The sequence below is a fragment of the Pristis pectinata genome, chromosome 7, assembly GCF_009764475.1.
Source record: "Pristis pectinata isolate sPriPec2 chromosome 7, sPriPec2.1.pri, whole genome shotgun sequence".
Taxonomy (NCBI): Eukaryota; Metazoa; Chordata; class Chondrichthyes; order Rhinopristiformes; family Pristidae; genus Pristis; species Pristis pectinata.
In genome coordinates, this window is record NC_067411.1 from 41,099,762 (window position 1) to 41,123,643 (window position 23,882).

The window sequence follows — 23,882 nt, forward strand, 5'->3', positions numbered from 1 at the left end:
CTGTGTATGTGTAATCATCTCTTTGGACTCTATAAGTTTATATTGTGAATTGATACCTTTTAGTGCGGTGCCACTTAGCAACCAGCTCCTAAAATGAGATCAACAAACAACCTACTAGAGGAACTCAGCAGGTCGAGCGGCATCTGTAGCGGGGAAGGAATAGTCAGCGTTTCGGTCGAAACCCTGCATTAGGACATCAGTTCCTCCACCAGATTGTTGCTGCGGATTCCAGCACTGGCAGTCTCTTGTGTTTCCAGCTCTTTAAATCAGTTGTCCTGTTTACCAGGCATGGATATCTTGTAGACCATTGGATAAATCAAATCTCATTGTGTAAAAACAGAGTATTTGACCTTCAAATTATTTCTCTCTTCATAGCTGGAATTCTGCTGAAATTGACACAGATTTTATGGAATGTTGCACTTAATTTGATTGTTTAGCATTGGGAAAAGCTATTCTCTCTTTTATTTCTGAATCTGTGAATAAGGATACTGTAGGAGAAATTGGATTTCCAATACATTGTGCAAAGATCAGTGCCAGGGCACCACAGGTGAATAGTTAACCCTTCCTCTGCAATAATGCAGCAACAAATGTTGGACGATGGTATCAGATCCAGTGGCCTTTCAGCATTTTGCCCTGTTGGTTGAGTTAAGGCATGATCTGATTGCCATTTGATTATACAACAGTGGAGGACAATCAGCCGAAACTGTTCCTGACGCTTCAGACCAGGAGTCAATATGTTCCACGTAGGAATAGGAAAACTGGACACAATCCCAGCAAACTGTGAGGGAGAAAACAACACTCACAAAAATAAATAATTCAATTGCTCACAATCACAGGAAGTCCCAAGCGCTCTTACAGTCATTGACGTGCACTATCATTGAGTAGGAAACATGGCAACCAATGTTTGCAAAGTTCACCAAGGTTTCAAAATCTGCAGTGTGGTAAGTGATCAATGATTGTTCAGCATATTAAGAATAACTCCCTAGATGTTTTCCAAAATATTGTCAAGGGATATCTTATGTCTACCCGAGAGAAGAAACCAGATCTTGGTTTAACATCTCATTCAAAAGATGGTACCCCTGGCAGTGTACTGCTCCCTTAGTACTGCATTGTGGTGTTAGCCGAGACTTTTTGTTCTCAAGTCTTTTGTGGGACTTGAACACATGATTTTCTGGCACAGAGGTCAAATGCAACTCAGTGAGGATTAGCTGACATTATAATAGGAGCACTAAACTGAAATTGGTCAGATTAAAGAGAGCAACAATAATTTACATTTAAGTAAACATCTTTAACAAGAAAACTGCCCTAAATCATTTCACAGAGGCATTATCAAACAAAATTTGGACCCAAACCTCATAAATTGATAGGGGACTTGATGAAAAGCTTTCTCAAAGATATAGGCTTTAAGGAGAGTCTTTAAAGACGCAGAGAGGTTTCAGGAGGGGATTCCTGAACTTTAGGCAAGACAACTAAAGGTATAGCCCTGAATGGTTGGGTGATGGAAATTGGGGATAGGTCAGGTTAGAATTTGGGGAAGTGTGGAGATTTCAGAGAGATATTGGGATGGATGAGATTACCCATCTAGGATCGGGGAAGGAGCCAAGGCCCTTCTGCATGCTGCAACATCAGACATCTGGGGAAATCTACGATCCTTTTCTACTTTTAACAACATTTAAAGCAAACCATAATAAGACACTAACAAAAGATTACCAAAGAAAAGCAGTCCAAATTATAAAAATATTTGAATTAATATCAATGAGCACTGACAGGAGAGCACCGCTCGCACTGGCTCTGTACCGTTCAGAACACCATCCAAGCCAGACAGACCAAAGCTATTTCTAGCCTAAGGTAAACTGACCTGCAAAGTTGGTAGTCTCACCACCTTCAATGATGGGATTCCATGTGAGGTGTAAGGCATTTCATTGCACTTTCGATCTCATTTAAAAGCTCGATGATTATACATATCACCAATCACACGAATTTACAAGATTTTATTATTACTTCCATAATTTAACCCCGATTTAGAATTAGTTAGGTTCGATAATGATTATCAGCCGTGCGCAAGGACCCCTTTCAGAAACATTTGCGATAGACTGCTATTGGTCCGCGCTCATCATAATCCTTCTTGCTGACCCAGAGCTGTTGGAAGGATTTGAGACAGCATAAAATCGATCCTCCGTACCAAACAGAATATCTCCTCTCGGGAATTGCCTGGACCTGCGGGTTCATATCCTGCGCCAGTTTCCTCAGTTCCTTCTGGAAACGGACACGGAAGCCAGAGAACATGGTGGAGCCACCACAGAGTACGATGTTCTTGCACATCTCCTCCAGGAGCGAGCTGTCACATTTGTTGATGACATTCAAAGCTATCGTTTGGAGCCCAGGCTCCCTGGAACCCATGAGCGTTGGATTAAAGAGGGCTTCGGGGCACTTAATCTTCTCCTTGCCAATAGTGATCACTTTGCCATCAGGCAGCTCAAAGTGCATTGAAGATTCCTTGGGCTCTCCATGAAGCTCTGCCTCAAAGTCAATGGCAGTATAGCAATACTCTTGTTTGATATGCTCCACCAGTTGGTAGTCGTTGGTACTCAACATGTGGCCGTTCTGATTGAGGAGCTTCATCAAGTGCTTGGTCAGGTCGTTGCCAGCGTAGTCCACGGTGGTGGTGATGTGGGGCATGATGTAGCCTTCGTGAATAGGCACCACGCTAGAGTATCCGTGGCCGCTTTCCACCACCAGCCCCGAGATGCAACCGTAAGCGTAGATGGAGAGCATCGACTGTCTAGTGATGTGCATGGCGGGAATGCTGAAGGTCTCGAAGAGGAGCTCGGCCATCTTCTCCCTGTTGGTCACGGGACTGAGTGGCGGGTCGGCCACCATCACGGCGTGGTCCTCCGGCTTCACCAGCAGCTCCTTCTCTAGGACGTAGCCTAGAACGGCCTCAACGCCGTCCCAATCCACCACGATGCCGTGGCGGAAAGGGTTGATCAGGCGCAGCTCGGCGGGAGCCGTCAGCTCCCTGCCCACGAAGTTCTCCTGACGGTTGTCCCCGGTCTTGGCGGTGCGCTGCATTGGTCTGCCCACAATGGACGAGACGGTGACCGCCGGCTTGGACTGGCCAGCGAAGCCAGCCTTGATGTAGCCCGTGCCCATGTCAATCATCAATGCCCGCACCTCCTTCACCTCCCTGCCCGTGTGGGTCACCTGGCTGTCCGCTGAGGAGCTGGATCTCATCCTGGGCTCGGATTTCACCGATTGACTAGTGGTGGAGGGGAATTTCCTACACAGAACACCCATTGGTAGGGGACACTTCCTAAAGTGCAAGCTGGATGACTTCATCACTGGTACTGCTCAATTGCTCCCTCTACGTTTACAAGGCCACCCTCTTCCGCACCTACCTTTGGTTGTTAGATGGGATAACAATCCAGTTTCTCTCCCGAATACTACCGCATACAAATAAATAAGCCTGTCGTCGCTGTTACTATGGGCGTCAGATAGGTGTCCCATTATCAAGTCATATTACACGTTGGTGTGGGACTCCACCGCCACGGTGGCGTTGGTAATGAATTCATAAGCCGTCCTGTCAGTGTGGACTAATGGTTAACCTGCGGCCCCATCAATGGAACCTGAAACCAAGAAAGGCCGTTCCCAATAAAGTCGACACAATATGTACTTTCTGAATTATTTTTTACGTACCAAATACCTCAACTTTGAGGCTAGGAGCACATTCGGATTCCTGCGGATCTGCTGTGAAACGTGTGCTTGACCACATTCTGCTCCCCCATTGAAGAGGAGCATTGAAGACATTTTAGAGCTCTGGTGAATATGGACATTGCAACGGCACTTTTGACGCCGGGTTCAAGCTGTTGAATTGACTTGCAGGTCACAGTGGAACAAGAGGACTGCAATGGCCACATGTTGTTCTTAGGCATGTCATAATATAAATTAACTTTAAGGTAAGCATAATTTTAGGCCTATAATGGAATAAAATACATATCTTTACATCAACATTTACAGCCTCAGCAGGTTCTAAAGTGCTTTACAACTAATGAAGCACGTTTCTGGAAGTGTAGTCACCATTATAGGAAACGTGGAAGCCAATTTGCGGGGACAGGGTGGGATGAATACCAATTTTCAGTCTGTGAATACGAATGTGAACCGGTCTTGGCACATTTTAGATTTTGAACATGTTAATCGGACGTAAAATCTAGAAATCGGCAGATGATACCAAACTACGATGCACAACAAAAAACGGAACAGAAATGATTGGGTGTCATGTGAGTTCATTGTCTTTATCTTTTGTGGTAAAGCAGTTAATTTGCTCAGTTGTATCTGCAGCCTTTCTCCTTGATCAGCAATCTGGACCCTCTCAGCCAGTTCCTATCTCACCTTTTAAGTCCGAGCTCCCAATATTTTTACCACCTTTCGTACCACAGCTCACCTCCAAACCTAGTTTGTACCGATCTCTCCTGTCACCTCACCTGAATGCCTAATTAGCATTCTACATCTCCCACTGCGCTGAAACATCGCTAACTTAAAGATGCTTTCTGTGAAGTGGCACATCATTCATCTTCTCAGGAGCCATTGACATGATCAACCAGACAATCATCCTCTAACATGCATCTCTTACTTACTCAGAGATAACTTGATTTAGTTGCATTCTTATGTTTTGCCACCTTACACAATGTTTTTTTTCCTGCCTAATCACAAATACTCATGCATTTGATTATTCCACACTCTCATGGTCTTCACCCTCTGGAAACATCAGTTCACCCCAAATGTAGTTAGTGTATTATTATGTGCAATATTATGTGCAGTTCTGGTCATCAAACTATAGGAAGAATGTGATTAAGCTAGAGAAGGTCCAGATAAGATTCACAAGGATGTTATTGGGATTGAAGGACTTGAGTTACATGGAGAGATTGGATAGGCTGGGACTGATTTCCCTGGAGCAAAGGAGGCTGAGGGGCATAGTTGAGGTGGATGATGACAGTCTTTTCCCCAGGATAAGGGAGTCTAAAACTAGGGGGAATAGGTTTAAGGTGAGAGAAGAAAGATTTAAAGAGGGTTATTTAAAGATTTATAGAAGTTCTTCAGAAGGTGTTGGGTATATGGAACAAGCTGCCAGAAGAAGTAGTAGAGGAGAGTACAACTACAATATTTAAAAGACATTAGGACAGGTATATGGATAGGAAAGGTTTAGAGGGATACAGGCCAAATGCAAGCAAATGGGACTAGCTCAGGAAGGCACCTTGGTTGGCATAGGTGAGTTGGGCTGAAGGGCCTGTTTCTGTGCTGTATGACTCTATGACCAGCATCAAATCCCATCCATCCTATGAAACATTTTGGGAAGATTTTATGTTAAAGTTACTTTATAAACATAATTTGTTACTGGACATATACCTGGGTTACTTTCATGTTTAGACCTGAATGTAGATAAAAATCATGATAATGTCAGAAAACTGAAAATGGAGCATTAAGTGGGGGTCGCATGATGATGGCCATCACAGTTGATCACAAACCTCTCTTCACATTTGTCTGTACATGCCTAGGAATCACTGAAATATGCTTAGCTGTAGGGATCCTGGTTATGAGGCACTTATAACTGCATGTGACCAGAAGTCAAATTGTGCTCACAACCCTGGCCCAGATTCATTGGTAGTGCTTCAAGTGCTGCCCCAACAGTAGTCAGGTCACTTGGGAAACAATGACCAGGAATTCAACGCAAGATGTTTTAGGACTACAGATTTTCTAACTATTAGGTTAGTGGGAGTTTTGCAAATTCATCATTTAATTCAGCAAATACAAATTATACAATATTGAAACTTGCAAAAATGTTCAGAATGGTAGCTGTTCCAAATTTTATAACCAAAACAGAAATCAAATTCAATTAACAATTCACATTTTCACTCTTTCAAATAAGTAACAGTCTAATTGTCAGATATAGCTTTTTAAATATAAGGCAACTGCAAGTCTAATTTGCTATATTTTATCCAGAGTGAAGTACATATGTATGGGAATAATGTCTCCTTTATTAAGTGAGAGAAGGGTGATTGTTATGTACAGAGGGGTAAGAATATCCCAACACTGTGGTTCCTTACTTTCCTTATTTTCAGTGTGGTATGAAGTTAGGTCTTTCTTAGCACTTCGTGCACAAGGATCAGGCTTCTTTAACTTAAAGGAGTCATTATTCCCATACCTGGAGTGACAGGTGGGCCCTGCTTACATAATTTGGCAGGTGTCAGGTTATCAGTACTATAACAAACTGAAAATGTAATATGCCCACCTCTATAGGGTTGACTTCAACAGCTAGACCATTACATTATCTATAACTGCAGAATGTAATGTTATGAGTTAACAGCAGAAAAAACACAGCACCGTAAAACAATTTCCCCACTGAATGCCATTGATTCCTTATCGAAACAGCAAAATAATATAATTAAACATTGAGAGCTTGGTAAAAGGTGGCTTAGATTTGTGTAGTCTTTCATTATCTTAGGAAATCACAAAATGTTTTAAGATTAGTCACAGATGTAGAATATGTAGGAACTAATTTGCATATAGCACACATCCCATAAATGACTCTCAAATACTGACCACATAATCTGTTTAAGTAACAATACGAAACCTTTTGCATTCATTGGAGAGCACAGACAGGGCCTCAGTTTAATGCCTCATTCTAATAACAGTACTTTTCAGCATAGCACTATCACACTGTTGGACAGGAAGGTCAGCCTAAAATTTTGAGCTGGGAATGTGTACCCACATCCTGATGTAGAGGCGAGTTTGCTAACATCTCAAGCATAGCCAAGGGCTAATTTGTAACTCTTAAGTGTTTCCTTGGCATGTATGTAATTGAAGTAATTTACCAGTGAGCTTCTTTGTTTTTTATTTCTAAATAACCACAAACAAACCATTTTTGTTAAACTGTACAGTTGTACAACAAATAGTAAACATGTAAGTGAATGATGTTGGAAAGGCATGTGGAAACAATGGAATTGTTAAACCTTAAGGGAAATGCTTTCTCAGATGCTCTTTCAATTGTGGAATGGTAGACAATTGCTGTCGGCAGACATGGCACATTAGTGGCATTTTTAACAATTCAGGCATTTCATCCTTGACAATTACCTTTCCATTCTGCTCCACCATCTTCATCACAACTAGGTAAATTATAAAAATACAAGCATTAGTATTCATTTAAAATTGAGAAGGACTTTTAGTTTCCATTTGTCTGCATTTTTTAACAGAAAGGTTCAGAAAGAGGTGCATGCAAGGTAGCTGATAGATTAGAAGCTCTCACTTGATACCAAAGCCTGCTTGCAATCCTTGCCATACCATTAAACGGCAAGGTTTCTTTCCTAACAGTCATTCGAAATAATCTTGAGCCATTCTCAACCCTTTCCACATCATATGTACGGTTCTTGTGCAGGGGGGCCATATAATCACTTAAAAGTAAAGAACTTGCAGTGAAAACAAAACTTAAAATGAGAAGTTAAAGATAATACTAAAGGAAAAGGCTTATAATGTTGCTGAAAAAGAAAGGTAGCCAAAGGATTGGAAAAATTTCAGAATTCAGCGAAGGAGGACTGAGATAGATAAAGAAATGGAAACTACGCAAACTATCTGGTGAGACACGTAAAAACTGAAATATAGATATGTAGAAAAGATTAACAAAAGCTAATGGAGGTCCCTTACAAACTGAGGTTCAATTATATTAAGGAATAGCCTGAAAGAAATGAACATTAAAAGGTGAAAGAAATTAACATTAGTTTTAAATGCCAATAATTTCCCAGGACCTGATGACTTGCACCCTAGAGGTGAAAGGGATGCCAATGAAGATAGTGGATGTACTGGTTGTCATCATTCAAAAATCTACAGATCCTGTACTTGTGGAAACTAATTGAAAGATAACAAATGTAACCCCTTTAAGAAAGGAAGCAGAATAAAAACAGGAAACTAGAGATCAGTTAGCCTGACATCAGTTGTAAGGGAAATGTTGTTATACAGTAAAATAAGAGCAGGATTGGATAGTGTCAACTTGGATTTATGAAAGGCAAATCATGTTTGACAAATTTGATTATTTTTGTGCTGTAATTAGCAAGGATTAACCAGTTAATGGACAGAAAATAGTAAGAATAAATGGGTCATATTTGGGGTGCTATAGGGATCAGTGCCAGGGATCCAACTGTCCGTGACATGGATAAGGGAACCAAGTGTTAAATATCCAATTAACTGATGATACAAAGATGGTTGGCCATGCAAATTGTAAGGAGGATGCAGAGAAGGTTCAAGGAGTTATAGACCACCTATGCCAATGGACAAGGATATGGCAGATGAAACAATGTGGAAAAACATGACACGGTGGACTTTGGTAGAAAAAAAATCTGCAGTTTTTTTTAAGATGGTGAAGGATTGAAAGGTTTTTGTGTCTTCTGAGGGACTATGATGTCCTTGCACATGAATCACCTTTCAAGTAATCTTCAGAAAAATTAAGACTTAACAACTTGTTACAACACCTAGTTTCTTTCATAGGCATTATAAATATCCAGATTGGTTCACCAGATTGAAGTATTAGTTTGTTATCAGATATCTATATTTGCTGATTTATTAGTATTTTGTTTAAATGCTATACATATGATAACACTATTTTCAAAAGAAAAATCTGTTTTTTGGCTTTAGACAAATTTGCAAGTTCCAAAAGTTATTCTCAGAAGGATTAATCTGCAGCGTTTCAGATTAGTGATGTGAACGAATGCCAAAACAGTTGCTTTGACCTTTCAAAAGTTGGAATAAGTGTCTCAGGGAGTACAAGAAGTGTGGAACATTTGAAAACTATCGAAGTAAATGGATGCTCCTCTTACCTTGGGATTCCACGAAATAATCCGTATTAAATGAATTCCAATGCTTTTTGGTCTTCAAGCAGGGAGAATCAAAATCTTGGCTGATAACATGGAGATGCAGGTGGCTGGTAAAAGTAAGAGTAAAATAGTCATAACTGTTCAACAACTTTCTGCCTTCATTCAACCTTTACCCAAAAATAATTATAAAACAGCAATTCAAGAGTTTAACCAGACCAAAATTATTTCAATCTTCACAATGTAATTAAACACAAAATTCTGAGGGGAATTTATGGCTTGGATGCTGTTTCCCTTGACCCAAGTGTGTAGAACTATGGGGTGTGACCTAATAATATGGGGTTGAAATTTAAGGCCAAGGTGAGGAGAAATTTCTTCAAAGTTGTGAATCTTTGGAAAGAGGACAATCATTGTGTATGTTCAAAACTGAGATCACTAAATTTTTGAACACAGATTTTAAAATGCAAATAGTGTGGATAAATCACTGCTCAATTGCATTATTGAGTGTGCAGTAACAAAATATACAGTACTTATGGGGAAAAGAGAGCAACACCAGAGTAGTAAAAATGCAGGGGGCAAGAGATGACTTTGAATAGGGAGGATTAATTTGTGACACTACCAATTAATCTGTAATTTATTATAAAAACCTAACACGAATGCATTTGTATAAAGGTTTTTTTTAGTAATTGAAAACATCCAACTTTGCCAAACAACAATAACTAAGAAAACGTCCCTGAACTGTAGCAGAAATAAACAAAATTAAAAATTAGAGCCTAAACTAATGGTTGGATAATGGGTTTTAGGGATCACATACCACCTGCTGCTGTTTCATATGCTTTTTGTATTTTAATAATAAAATCCATAAATCAATAAATTCCCCAATGGTATTAATCTTGATTAGAAGGGATTTACTACGAAACAAAGTAAGGGTATCTCATTCATTAGGACAAAACTGGCTTTGTTTTACTCAGAAACGTTTAAAAGGCAAACTCCCTAATTCAGAAAAGATCAAGGAGAAACACTTTCATTTGTAACTTATTTTTTTTATACAAAATAAACTTTATTCATAATAAAAGAAACTATATATAATAATAAAACTGTTCAAACCTTTACATTCGTATACAGTTCAATTCTTAGTGTTACCTTTTTATATACAAAAAACACAGCACCGATGCCACATGTGTGGCTCCCTGGGGTGATACTCCAATCCCATATTTACAACATTTGAGTGGCTTCCTCGCCTGACCCCGCCCCTCCTCCTGTGGCAGAAGAACCCTAAACTGTCGTCCTTCCCCACCGAGCCCTCACGCTGGCTGCACCCAGCTTCAGTGCGTCCCTCAGCACGTACTCCTGCAGCCTGGAATGTGCCAGTCGGCAGCGTTCCCCTACGGACATCTCACAGTGCTGGGAGACCAACAATTTTCGGGCAGACCAAAGGGTGTCTTTCACCGAGTTGATGACCTTCCAGCAGCAGTTGATGTCCGTCTCCATGTGTGTCCCCGGGAACAGCCCGTAGATCAGAGAATCGTCTGTTACGCTGCTGCTGGGGATGAAACGTGACAAGGACCCCTGCATCTTTCGCCACACCCCCCTGGCAAACCCACAGCCCGCAAAGAGCTGGGCAACCGTCTCGTCCCCAACGCAGTCCTCCCGGGGGCAGCGTGCGCTGGGGGTGATGCCCCAACCATGCAGGACTGATCTTACTGGGAGGGCCCCTCCCAGCGCCAGCCAAGCGAGGTCTCGGTGCTTGTTGGTGAGTTCTGGCGATGAGGCATTCTGCCAGATGGTCTGGACAGTCTGCTCAGGGAACCACCCCACAGTGTCCATCGAGTCCTTCTCCTGCAGTGTCTGCAGGATGTCCCGTGCTGACCACTTCCTGATGGACTTATGGTCCAAAGGATTGGTCCGGAAGAACTTTTCCATGAAGGACAGGTAGTGCGGCAACGTCCAGCTAACTGGGACGCCGTGTGGCCACAGGGCCAGGCCCATCCTTCGCAACAGCAGGGACAGGTAGAACCTCGGTACGTAGTGACACTTGGTGCCCACATACTTTGGTTCCACGCAGAGCCTGATGCAGCCACAGACGAAGGTGGTCATCAGCATGAGGGCGACATTGGGAACACCTTTACCCCCATTGTCCAGGGACTTGTACATGGTGACCCATCAGACCCGCTCCATCTTGGATCCCCAGACGAACCGGAAAACGGCCTGGGTGATTTCCAAGCCAGAGGAGCGAGGAACAGGCCACACCTGCGCCAAGTACAGCAGCCCTGAGAGCACCTCACACCTGATGACCAGGTTCTTCCCAGTTATCGATAGGGAGCGCTGTTCCCACAGTCCCAGTTTCTGCTTCACCTTCCCAATCCACTCCCGCCAATTTTTGTTGCACGCCCCGGCCCCCCCGAACCAGATCCCCAGCACCTTCAGATAGTCAGGCCTGACAGTGAAGGGGACGTTGGATCGGTCGGGCCACTTGCCGAAGAGCATGGCCTCGCTCTTCGCGCGGTTGACTCTGGCCCCTGATGCCGACTCAAACCGGTCGCAGATGCTGATCAATCTGTCGACTGACCTCGGGTCTGAGCAGAAGACGGCGACGTCGTCCATGTACAGGGAGGTTTTCACCTGGGTGCCCCCGCTGCCTGGCAACATCACCCCTCTGATGCTCTCGTCCTTCCTGATGGATTCGGCAAAGGGTTCTATACAGCACATAAACAAGACAGGGGAGAGAGGGCAGACCTGCCTGACTCCAGACTTGATGGGGAAACTGATCCCACCCACTGATTTGGACTGCGCTACAGACGTCTGTGTAGAGCAGTTGGATCCAATTCCTGATTCCAATTCCTGATTCCCTCCCCAAAGCCCATTTCGGAGAGCACATCCAACATGTACGTGTGTGATATCCTGTCGAAGGCCTTCTCCTGGTCCAAGCTGACCAGGCAGGTGTCCACCCCCTCTGTCCTGCACGTAGGTGATCATATCTCTGAGCAGCACGAGGTTGTCAAAGATCTTCCTGCCAGGTACAGCACAGGTTTGGTGCGGGTGGATCACCCGTCCCAGAGCAGACTTCACCCTGTTGGCGATGGCCTTGGACAGGATCTTATAATCCACATTCAACAGTTATAGCTGTTTATACCACATCTTTCTTGAATAAGTATGAAGTACTATTACAGCTGCAGAAAGGGTGGATATGTAGAAGGATCCTCTCTAGAGTCAATATGGGTGGAAGTTAGGAACAAGAAAGGAGCAGTTACTCTACTGGGAGTATTCTGTAGGTCCCCCGGTAGAAGCAGGGATACTGAGGAGCAGATTGGGAGGCAGATTTTGGAAAGGTGCAAGAATAACAGGGTTGTTATCATGGAAGACTTCAACTTCCCAAATGTTGATTGGCACCTGCTTAGTGCCAAAGGTTTAGACGGGGCAGAGTTTGTTAAGTGTGTCCAGGACGGATTCCTGTCACAGTATGTTGACAGGCTGACTAGAGGGAATGCCATATTAGATCTAGTATTAGGTAATGAACCGGGTCAGGTGTCAGATCTCTCAGTGGGTGAGCATTTGGGGGACAGTGACCACCGCTCCCTAACCTTTAGCATTGTCATGGACAAGGATAGGAGCAAAGAGGACAGGAAGATATTTAATTGGGGAAGGGCAAATTATGAGGCTATAAGGCTAGAACTTGAGAGTGTAAATTGGGATGACTTTTTTGAAGGGAAACATACTATGGAGATGTGGTCGTTGTTCAGGGATCTCTTGCAGGATGTTAGGGATAAATTTGTCCCAGTCAGGCAGGGTGAAGGAACTATGGGTGACAAGAGAGGTGGAACAACTAGTCAGGAAGAAAGGCAGCATACATAAGGTGTAAGCAGCGAGGATCATATAGGGCTCATGAGGAATATAGAGTAGCAAGGAAGGAACTTAAGAAGGGGCTGAGGAGAGCAAGAAAGGGACAGGAAAAGGCTTTGGCGAGTAGGGTTAAGGAGAATCCCAAGGATTTTTTCACATACATGAAGAGCAGAAGGATGATGGGAGTAAAGGTAGGACCAATTAGAGACAAAGGTGGGAAGACGTGCCTGGAAGCTGTGGAAGTGGGTGAGGTTCTCAGTGAATACTTTCCTTCAGTATTCACCAAAGAGAGGGGCCTTGATGATGCTGAGGACAGTGTTGGTAAGGTGAACGTTCTAGAGTATGTAGATATCAAGAGAGAGGGTGTGTTGGAGCTGTTAGAAAATATTAGGACAGATAAGTCCCCGGGGCCTGACGGAATATTCCCCAGGCTGCTCCGCGAGGCAAGGGAGGAGATTGCTGAACCGTTGGCTAGGATCTTCGAGTCCTCATTGTCCACGGGAATGGTACCGGAGGATTGGAGGGTGTCAAATGTTGTCCCCTTATTCAAGAAAGGTAGTAGGGATAGTCCAGGGAATTACAGACCAGTGAGCCTTACGTCTGTGGTGGGCAAGCTGTTGGAAAGGATTCTAAGAGATAGGATTTAGAGAAGATGAGCATTTAGAGAATCATGGACTGATTAGGGACAGCCAGCATTGCTTTGTGACGGGAAGATCATGTCTCACAAGCCTAGTAAGGTTCTTTGAGGAGGTGACCAAGCAAATTGATGAGGGTAGTGCAGTAGATGTGGTCGACATGGATTTTAGTAAGGTGTTTGACAAGGTTCCACATGGTAGACTTCTTCAGAAGGTCAGAGGGCATGGGATCCAGGGAGGCTTGGCCATGTGGATTCAGAATTGGCTTGCCTGTAGAAAGCAGAGGGTTGTGGTGGAGGGGGTGCATTCAGATTGAAGGGCTGTGACTAATAGTGTCCCACAAGGATCAGTTCTGGGATCTCTTTGTGATATTTATTAATGACTTGGATGAGGGGGTAGAAGGGTGGTTAGCAAGTTTGCAGACGACACAAAGGTTGGTGGTGGTGTGGACAGTGTGCAGGACTGTCAAAGCTTGCAGAGGGATATTGATAGGATGCAGAGCTGGGCTGAGAAGTGGCAGACGGAGTTCAATCCAGAGAAGTGTGAGGTGGTACACTTTGGAAGGATAAACTCCAAGGCAGAGTACAAGGTTAATGGCAGGATATTGGGTAGTGTGGAGGAGCAGAGGGATCTGGGGGTTCATATCCACAGATCACTGAAAGTTTCCTCACAGGTGGATAGGGTAGTTAAGAAAGCTTATGGGATGTTAGCTTTCATAAGTCGTAGGATCGAGTTTAATGATGCAGTTCTACAAAACTCTGGTTAGACCACACTTAGAGTACTGTGTCCATTTCTGGTCACCTCATTATAGGAAGGATGTGGAAGCGTTGGAAAGGGTGCAGAAGAGAGTTACCAGGATGCTGCCTGGATTGGAGAGTATGGATTATGAGGAGAGACTAAGGGAGCTAGGGCTTTACTCTTTGGAGAGGAGGAGGATGAGGGGAGACACGATAGAGGTATACAAAACATTAAGAGGAATAGATAGGGTACACAGCCAGCGCCTCTTTCCCAGGGCACCAATGCTCAATACAAGGGGGCATAGCTTTAAAGTAATGGGTGGGAAGTTCAAGGGAGATATCAGAGGAAAGTTTTTTTACCCAGAGAATGGTTGGTGCATGGAATGCACTGACTGGAGTGGTGGAGGCAGATACATTGGTCAAATTCAAGAGACTGTTAGATAGGCATATGGAGGAATTTGAAACAGGGAGATATGTGGGAGGAAGGGCTCAGATAGTCTTAGGCATGGTTTAAAGGTTGGCACAACATGGTGGGCCGAAGGGCCTGTATTGTGCTGTACTGTTCTATGGTTCTATGGAAGTATAACAAAGTTACTATTAGTAATTTTGGTATTATAAAGAATGGCTTTACCACAAGGGAACATCAGTGGAAAACAAAGTTGCAGTTATCTCACAAACATACTGACTAACATTATCACTCATTCTTGCACGTGACATCAAATTGTGCAATTTTACAATATTTAGAGGAAGAAGCCAATTTGAAAATAAATAACATGTATAGTTGGTAGATACGGCAAATAATGATAATGGATTCAAATCTAGTCAGTATAACAATCCAGCACTGCAGAAGATATGCTATTTTACCCCAATGTCCTTCTTTGAATTTGGTAATAATGCAAGGTCCTGTGGTTTAGTTAAATGGTGAAGATGCCATGGTACTAAATGAAGAACATGGGAGCTTGTATACGTGCCTTGGTCACCAATAACACCCTCATTCTACCAAAGAAAATTCATTCAACTTAGTTCCTGCATGCAGAGGCTTGCTGTGTATGAAAGCTAGTGAACTTGTCTTCACAACAGGCACTCCTCTTCAAAGCAACTCACTCTTTGTGGAGGACTGTATCTGCTGGGCATAATAAGGCACTTTGTGAATCAGTGTTAGTGCAATTTGCAGGCCAATTTAAATGTGTTTAAAACAATAATAGCACAAGAATTCTCCTTTATAAGTTCCAGGTCACTCTGCAGATTGATTGGCACAAAACCCGAATTACAAGTGAAAAAACTATGCAGTGCAGACAAAGACTAAAATGTGGCTCTTGTAAGCTCCTGCTTCTACAATTATTAAGTAGTTCAAATAATTTTGGATGATGGGTCTGTCATTGATCTTTCACTTTTTTTATTTTAAAAATGCAAAAAACACAATTGTGAAAGTGGAGAAATAGCAAGAAAGGCCTTTGGCACTTACCCAATTCTGGCCACATGAACAACCCCAATTTCAAATTGCTCTTCAATTGGTGACCTTGGGCTGCCTGATCCGTAACCTCCGAAAATTCCTTCCTAAACCTCTTCACCTCTATCTCTCCTCAATTAAGATACAATTTAAGATCTATCTTTTTGACCAAGCTTTCAGCCATCTGTCCCAATACTACTTTATGCAGCTCAATACCAAATTTTGATTACCCAGGTGAAACCCATTAAGATGTTTTGCTACATTAAAGATCCTTTATAAATGCAAGTGCTTGTTTTAGATGGAATAACAAATGACATCAAAAATGAACCATTTGTATACAAAACCTAGCAGCAGTAAAGAGACCCCCAAGCAAATAGCTTTCAAACCTTGGGTTCACCTTTACTGCAAGCGCAATGTTATACCAAGAGAACAAAAATATACTTAGTTACATGGGGCGAACACAGCAAAGAAGCTCTGATGTTCATGCAAATTGTCAGTGTAAAAATAAACCTTTTTTACCTCATGCTGGGAATAGCATGGTAACCCAATCGAAATCTTAATGCTTTGGAATCCAAACATTCTTGCACCAGCTTTTCTCCAACTTCATTCATGTGTCGAAGCACATTTAAGTGATCCCTTCTCACAGCCTTTAGACTGGAGATAGGTTCCCATGGTAAAACTAGCCAGTGAAAACGAGCCTTTGGATATTTGTCCTTAATTACTACAACGGTATCATCCTTATAAACCTGAAAAAAATATTTTTGTATTCATCTGTAAAAACATTTAGGAAAATAACCCAAAAGACATCTTATGAAGGAAACTGACCACATGTAATCTCCTCTACACTAGAAAAGCCAAATGCGAATAAAGTGATTGCTTTGCAGAGTACCTGCATTTAGTCCACAGGAGCTACCCTCAACTTCCCGTTGCCTGCCACTTTAATTCTGCATCCCACTCCAACCTAACTGTTGATGGCTCCTTCACTGCTATTTTTTCTGTCTGTATCAGAACTGGCCATTTCTGGCAGTTACTCATTTGTGATTTTGGCTCAGTTTCTCTCTCTCCATTAGAATAGCCTGGCCTGTTGGGAACATCCCATAACCCTGCCATCATCAATATATAACAAAGAAAAATGTACAATAACCCATTTGGCCTCTCTCTATCAGAAATATTCCCTTTGTTCTTTCCACCTTCTCTGCTGCTGAAAACTAGCTCGTGTTCTTTCCTTCCCAGTTCTGATGAAGGGTCTTGGACCTGCAACTTTAATTGTTTCTCTTTCCACAGAAGCTGCTTGATTCTGCTGAGCGTTTCCAGCATTTTCTGTTTTTATCCAAGGATTTTAAAATAGAGACACTGCTTAATCAGGAGTCAATGCAGGTCAGCAAACACAAAGACAATGGGGTAATTGGGACTTGGTGCAAGTTAAGATACAAACAGTGCAGCTTTAAGTTAAAGGGTAGATAGGGAGACCAAACAAACCCCCCAATTTTAAAATCTGTATTTTCTATTTCTTTGTTATGGAGTTCATGTAACTCCATGATCAACCATTTTTATCCACTTTTAATGTATTTTAACAATTAACCATATCTTTTCAGTTAATGTTATAAACAATATATGATTTGAAATGCTAATAGTACCAGTGCACAAGAAGACCACAATAATTTTATAGCAATTTAAGATGAGATTTTTTGGGGAGAGAGAAAAAAATATTCATACCTGCAATTTTGGATCCTGCATTGAGACTTTTAGTCCCTGACTCCACATTCCCTGAAAATCCAGAAGAAGCAAAGTTAGATGTCAGGAATAACGAGACCCCGAGACCCGACCAACGCAAAATCCCAAGACCTGACCCGATGTGAGGCCCGACCTGCAGAGGCCGAGTCCCGAGGCCCGACCCGACACCCAACCTGCAGGGACTCCTGATGCCAGGGCCTCTCTGCATCAGAACCGACCCTATGGAGCACCCAGGACCAAGTCCCAACACTGAGGCCATCCTAGATGCCCCCACTTACCTGCTGGGGCAGATCACTCCTCTTCAGGACCTTCAGACCTGTATGGAAACAACGACTTACCTCACAGGCCAGATGAATCAATTCCAGGTCTTCCAAGTCTGTTCACAAGCAGTCACTTACTTTTCAGTTCAGGTGAATCCACTCCAGATCTTCAAAGTCTGGCCAGAAGAAATCACTTACCTTCCAATCCAGGTGAATCCACTCCAGGTCATCCAAGTCTGTTCACAAGCAGTCACTTACTTTCCAGTCCAGGTAAATCCACTCCAGGTCTTCCGGGTCTGTCCTTAAGCAATCACTTACCAGGTGGCTCCATTCCAGGACTGACAAGTTGCAGCTGCTTACCTCAGAAGCGCGGTAAGAAGGCTGGGCTGCAGGTGAGGCTGAAACAGCGTGGTACAAGACCCCCCTCCCCAGCATACTACTAGCTAATGTCCAGGCCATTGAGAACAAAGTTGATGAACTACGGGCAAGACTGACCTATCAAAGAGAACCGAGGGACTATGTCTATGTCTCACCAAAATGTGACTTACACCTGCTTCACCTGACTGTGCCATTCAACCTGAGGGCTTCTCAATCCACCAAATGGACCATACAGCATCCTCGGGCAAAGTTAGAGGCGGAGGGGTCTGCTTCTTAATAATTTGTGGTGCTCAGACATGACGGTCCTGGAGAGCTCCTGCTCACCCAGCCTGGAATATCTAACGGTGAAATGTCAACCATACTACCTGCCATGGGAGTTCACTTCAGCTATCCTGATGGCAGTCTACATCTCACCCCAAACAGACATGAAGCCTGCACTCAATGAACTATATTCTGTGGTCAATAACCTTGAGACAGGATACCCTGAGGCCCTCTTCATTATTGTAGGTGACTTCAACCAGGCCAACCTCAAGAATATGTTACCAAAGTACTACCAGCACATCTCCTTTTCCCCCAGGGGCCCTAACAACCTTGACCATTGCTATATGACCAAAGATGCCTTCCAAACCACCCCTCACCCTCACTTTGGTAAATCTGACCACCAGGCTGTGCTCCTCCTCCCTGCATACAAACAGAAACTGAAGGATCCAGTACAGAGAGTCGTGCAGTGCTGGTCTGAGGAAATAGATGAGCTTCTACGTAACTGCTTTGAGTCAGTGGACTGGTCCATGTTCAAAGACTAAGCTGCCAGCCTTGATGAGTACGTCACCACCATCACAGACTTTATCAGCAAGTGTGTTGAGGACTGTGTACCAAAGAGGACAATACGGGTGTTCCCAAACTGCAAACCATGGATGAACCGGGAGATCCACACCTTCCTGAAGTCAAGGACTGCTGCATTCAAATCAGGTGACCCTGACCTTTACAAGAAATCGAGGTACAACCTCTGGAAAGCTATCAGGAATGCCAAGAGATAATACCAGTTCAAAATAGAGTCCCAGACCAGCCGTCAGTTGTGGCAGGGCTTATATGCTATAACAGGCTATGAATTCGGGCAGCATAGTTAACAACAGGACATCCCTTCCTGATGAGCTTAACGCATTCTATGCATGTTTTGAACAGAAGGGGAGTGGATTGTCACCACCCACCCTGACAGCCTCCAATGCAACTGAACCCATGGTCACTGTTGAGGACGCAAGATCAGTCTTCCAGAGAGTGAACCCGAGGAAAGCGTCTGGCCCGGATGGTGTACCTGGCTGTGCGCTCAGATATTGTGCTGATCAGCCTACTTCAATCTGAGGTTCCCACCTGTTTTTAAGAAGACCACTATCATCCCGGTACCTAAGAAAAACAAAGTAACATGCCTTAATGACTACCGACCGGTGGCTCTGACATCCACCATCATGAAGTGCTTAGAGAGGCTGGTCATGGCACACATTAACTCCAGCCTCCCACTGCAATTCACCTACCATTGAGACAGGTCTACATTGGACGCCATCTCCCTGGCCCTACACTCATCTCTGGAGCATCTGGACAGTAAAGACACCTACGTTAGACTATTGTTTATTGACTTCAGCTCCGCCTTCAATACTATAACTCCAAGCAAACTCATCATCAAATCCCGAGACCTGGGACTCAACACCTTCCTCTGCAACTGGATCCTTGACTTTCTGACCAACAGACCGCAATCAGTGAGGAAAGGCAGCAACACCTTCAGCACGATTATTCTCAACACTGGTGCCCCACAAGGCTGCATCCTCGGCCATCTATTCTACTCTCTATACACTCATGACTGCATGGCCAGATTCTGTTCTAACTCCATCTACAAGTTTGCAGATGATACCACCGTAGTAGGCTGTATCTCAAATATACTATCTCTCACATACTTAAATGTTACAAGGCACTTAATGATAATATTATGATAAAACAACAGTCCAAACCATATAGCTGACACCACCGTAGTGGGGTGAATGTCAAATAGTGATGAGTCAGAGCACAGGAAGGAGATAGAGAGCTTAGTGACATGGTGTCATGGCAACAACCTTTCCCTCAAGGTCAAAAAACAAAAGAGCTGGTCATTGACTTCAGGAAAGGGGGTGGTGTACATGCACCTGTCGACATCAATGGTGCTGAGGTCGAGAGGGTTGAGAGCTTCAAGTTCCTAGAAGTGAACATCACCAATAGCCTGTCCTGGTCCAACCGCGTGGACGCCACAGCCAAGAAAGCTAATCAGCACCTCTACTTCCTCAGGAGGCTAAAGAAAATTGGCATGTCCCCTTTGACACTCACCAACTTTTATTGATGCACCATAGAAAGCATCCTATCTGGATGCATCACAGCTTGGTATGGCAACTGCTCTGCCCCCTGGGCTGCAAGAAACTGCAGAGAGTCATAGACACAGCCCAGCACATCACATAAACTAGCCTCCCCTCCATGGACTCTGCCTATACCTCTCGCTGCCTTGGTGAAGCAGCCAGCATAGTCAAGGAGCCCACCCACCCGGGTCATTCTCTCTTCTCCCCTCTCCCATCAGGCGGAAGATACTGGAGCCTGAGGACACGTACCACCAGGCTCAAGGACAGCTTCTATCCCACTCTGATAAGACTATTGAACGGTTCCCTTATACGATGAGATAGACCCTTGACCCCTCAATCTACCTTGTTATGAACTTGCACCTTACTGTCTATCTGCAATGCACTTCCCTGTAGCTGTGACACTTTACTCTGTATTCTGTTATTGTTTTTACCTGTACTACCTCAATGCACTGTGTATTGAATTGATCTGTAGAAACAGTATGCAAGACAAGTTTTAACCAATAATAAACCAATACCAATTCTGCAAAAGTGGTACACTCATAGCTCATGGGGTCTAGTACATGCATGTCAAGCAATTCTAGCCTTGAGAGGAAGTAGACACATAGTGTCCCATTCTTCCTGTTCCCAGAATAATGCCTTTAACCAGGATCAAACCATAGGGCTGCACAGTCCTCCAGCCCCCCCTCCCCAGCCGCACAGTCCTCTGACCCCCGCCCCATACCACTCTCTGCTCCTCCCACCCCCTTCCTCCCCAGAGCCTCCGTCTCTCCAGGCTTCGCCTTCTGTTGCCTCTGCTGTTTCTTCCCATGTCTACTAATTCGGCATCCCACCTCCTCCAGCCTTATCCCCTCCCCCTACCCTGACCTCTCCTTCTGCTCCCCCTTGTGTTCCCTCCCCTCCATCCACCTCCTATCCTTCATCCCACTCTTCACCCCTGTACCACTCCCAACCCCTCTCACCCCCTTCCTCTCACCAGCCCAGCCCCTCTACCCACCCCCCACCCTTCCTCCTCTAGCTCCAACTCTAACCCCTGCTGGATCTTTACCATCACCCCTGACCTCCCCCTCTCTGAGGCTGAGCAGTCAGTTCTCAGCAAAGGCCTCACCTTCGTACCTCCATGCCCCCACCTCATCGAATTCCGAGCCCAGCACGATGCCAAGCCCTTTTTCCACCGACTCAGTGCCTTCTTCTTCAGTAAGAAGTCCTCTCCCTCTTCTGATGACCCGTTCTCCTGCCTCCAGCCCTCTTCTTCCACCTGGACTCCCCCACCGGGCCTGGACCTATTCATAGCCAACTGTCAGAGCGACATCAACCATCTTGACTTTTCTGCTCCCCTCACCCACTCCAACCTCACCCCTTCTGAACGCTCTACTCTTCACACTCTCCGCACCAACCCTGACGTTGTCATCAAACCAGCCAACAAAGGTGGTGCCGTGGTAGTCTGACATACTGACCTCTAACTTGCAGAGGCCAGATGCCAACTCTCGGACACTTCCTCCTACCTACCCCTGAACCATGACCCCATCAAGGACCACCAGGACATTATCTCCTACACCACCACTGACCTCATCACCTCGGGAGATCTCCCCCCCCCACAGATACCAACATGATAGTCCCGCAACCTAGGACTGCCCGCTTCTATCCCCTCCCCAAAATCCACAAGAAGGACTGTCCCAGCAGACCTATTGTCTCCACATGCTCTTGCCCCACTGAGCTTGTATCCTCGTACCTGGACACCATCCTGTCCACCCCCCCCACCCCCCCCCCCCCCCCCCCCCCCCCCCCCCCCCCGGGTCCAATCCCTTCCCCCCTACGTCCATGACACATCACACGCTTTCCAACTCTTCCAAAGCTTTAAGTTCTCTGGCACACACAAATTCATCTTCACCATGAACCATATAGTCCAGTCCCTATATACCTCCATTCCCCATCATGACGGCCTCACCGCCCTCTGCTTCTTTCTTGACCAGAGACAGAACCACTTCCCTTCCACTAACACTCTTCTCCGCCTGTCTGAACTTGTCCTCACCCTAAACAACTTCTCTTTCGATTCCTCTCACTTTCTACAGACCAAGGACGTAGCCATGGGCACTCGCATGGGCCCCAGCTATGCCTGCCTCTTTGTTGGCTACATTGAACAGTCTCTGTTCCAAGCCTACTCTGGCCCTATTCCTCAACTCCTTCTCTGCTGTATTGACGACAGCATTGGTACCACCTCTTGCACCCGTGCGGAACTCAACAGTTTCATAAATTTTGCACTAATTTTCACCCAGCTCTCCAACTCAGTCAGATCATCTCTGACACCTCTCTTCTTCCTTGATCTTTCCACCTCCATCTTTGAAGATTCCTTATCCACCAACATCTTCCACAAACCCACTGATGCTCACAGCTACCTCGATTACAGCTCCTCCCACCCTGTCTCTTGCAAGGACGCTATCCCTTTTTCTCAATTTCTCTGCTTCCACTGCATTGGCTCCCGTGAGGAGGCTTTCCACTCCAGGACATCCAAGATGTCCAACTTCTTTACTAACTGTGGCTTCCCCCACCTGTGGTTGAGAGAGCTCGGCCCCGCATCTCTGCCATTTCCCACACCTCTGCTCTTACCCCACTCCTCCCAGACTCAAAAGGGATAGGGTCCCCCTTGTCCTCACATTTCATCCTACCAGCCTACGTATCCAATGCATCATTCTCCACCATTTCCGCCATCTCCAACGGGACCCCACCAGCAAGTACATCTTCACCTCCCCACCCCTTTCTGCCTTTCACAGGGACCACTCTCTCCGCGACTCCCTAGTTCCCTCCTTCCCTCCCCACCCATCCCGCTCCCACCCTGGGGACTTTCCACTGCCCCCACCATAGGTGCAACACCTGCCCCTACACCACCTCCATCCAGGGACCCAAACAGTCCTTTCAGGTGAGACAGAGATTTACCTGAACCTCCTTTAATATCATCTACCGCATTTGGTGCTCCAAGTGTGGCCTCCTCTACATTGGCGAGACCAAACGCAGACTAGGTGACTGTTTTGCAGAACACCTGTGCTCCGTCCATAACCACAATCTACATCTCCAGTTGCTACATTGCCGGTTACTTCAACTCCCCCTCAATCACAGATACATCAGTCCTCGGCCTCCTCCACTGTCAGGAGAAGTTCAAGCGCAAACTGGAGGGACAGCATTTTCCGTCTTGGAAGCTTGCAGCCTAACGCCATGAACATTGAATTCTCCCACTTTAAGTAATCCCCACAACCTCCCCCATCATGCCTCTTTTCTTCCCTTTCCTAGCCTCTCTCTCTTTTTGCTACCTTTTTTCCTCCTTACCTTTGACCCATGCCCCAGTGTATCTACTCTCCCCTCCTCCCCCGCACCCGCCTATCACTATCTCTTACCTGCATCTACCTATCACCCCGTTGTGCCCACCCTGCCTCCCCTCTTTTGTCCACCTATCACTACTCTGCTTTTCCCTCCTATATACTGGGCTATCCCTTTTCCCATCTTCAGTCCTGAAGAAGGGTTGTGACCTGAAACGTTGACTGCCTGCTTTTCTCCACAGATGCTGCCTGGTCTGCTGAGTTACTCCAGCACATAGTGTTTTTCATTGTGAAATATTAACTGCTTCTC

General features: G+C 44.9%; 2 protein-coding genes across 7 annotated transcripts in view; both read right to left on the reverse strand.

The window, feature by feature from the left end:
• Positions 1 to 2,073: 2,073 nt before the first annotated feature.
• On the reverse strand, positions 2,074 to 3,234 carry LOC127572610 (actin-like protein 7B). The gene has a single exon (XM_052020064.1). The coding sequence runs from the start codon at positions 3,232 to 3,234 to the stop codon at positions 2,074 to 2,076; it is 1,161 nt and encodes a 386-aa protein (XP_051876024.1).
• A 2,522-nt stretch (positions 3,235 to 5,756) lies between these two features.
• aptx (aprataxin) overlaps positions 5,757 to 23,882 on the reverse strand; it is a 29,076-nt gene continuing 10,950 nt past the window's right edge. For 3 of the 6 annotated variants that reach the window (XM_052020548.1, XM_052020549.1, XM_052020547.1), the window contains exons 5-8: positions 17,234 to 17,284; positions 16,037 to 16,263; positions 8,862 to 8,965; positions 5,757 to 7,160 (exon numbers count right to left, since the gene is read on the reverse strand). In XM_052020548.1, the coding sequence (XP_051876508.1) occupies positions 7,009 to 7,160; positions 8,862 to 8,965; positions 16,037 to 16,263; positions 17,234 to 17,284 (534 nt within the window). In that variant the 3' untranslated portion in view covers positions 5,757 to 7,008. Of the gene's footprint in view, positions 7,161 to 8,861; positions 8,966 to 11,424; positions 11,552 to 16,036; positions 16,264 to 17,233; positions 17,285 to 23,882 lie in introns of all 6 variants that reach the window. The other 3 variants (XM_052020546.1, XM_052020545.1, XR_007956707.1) reach the window with 2 other exon arrangements.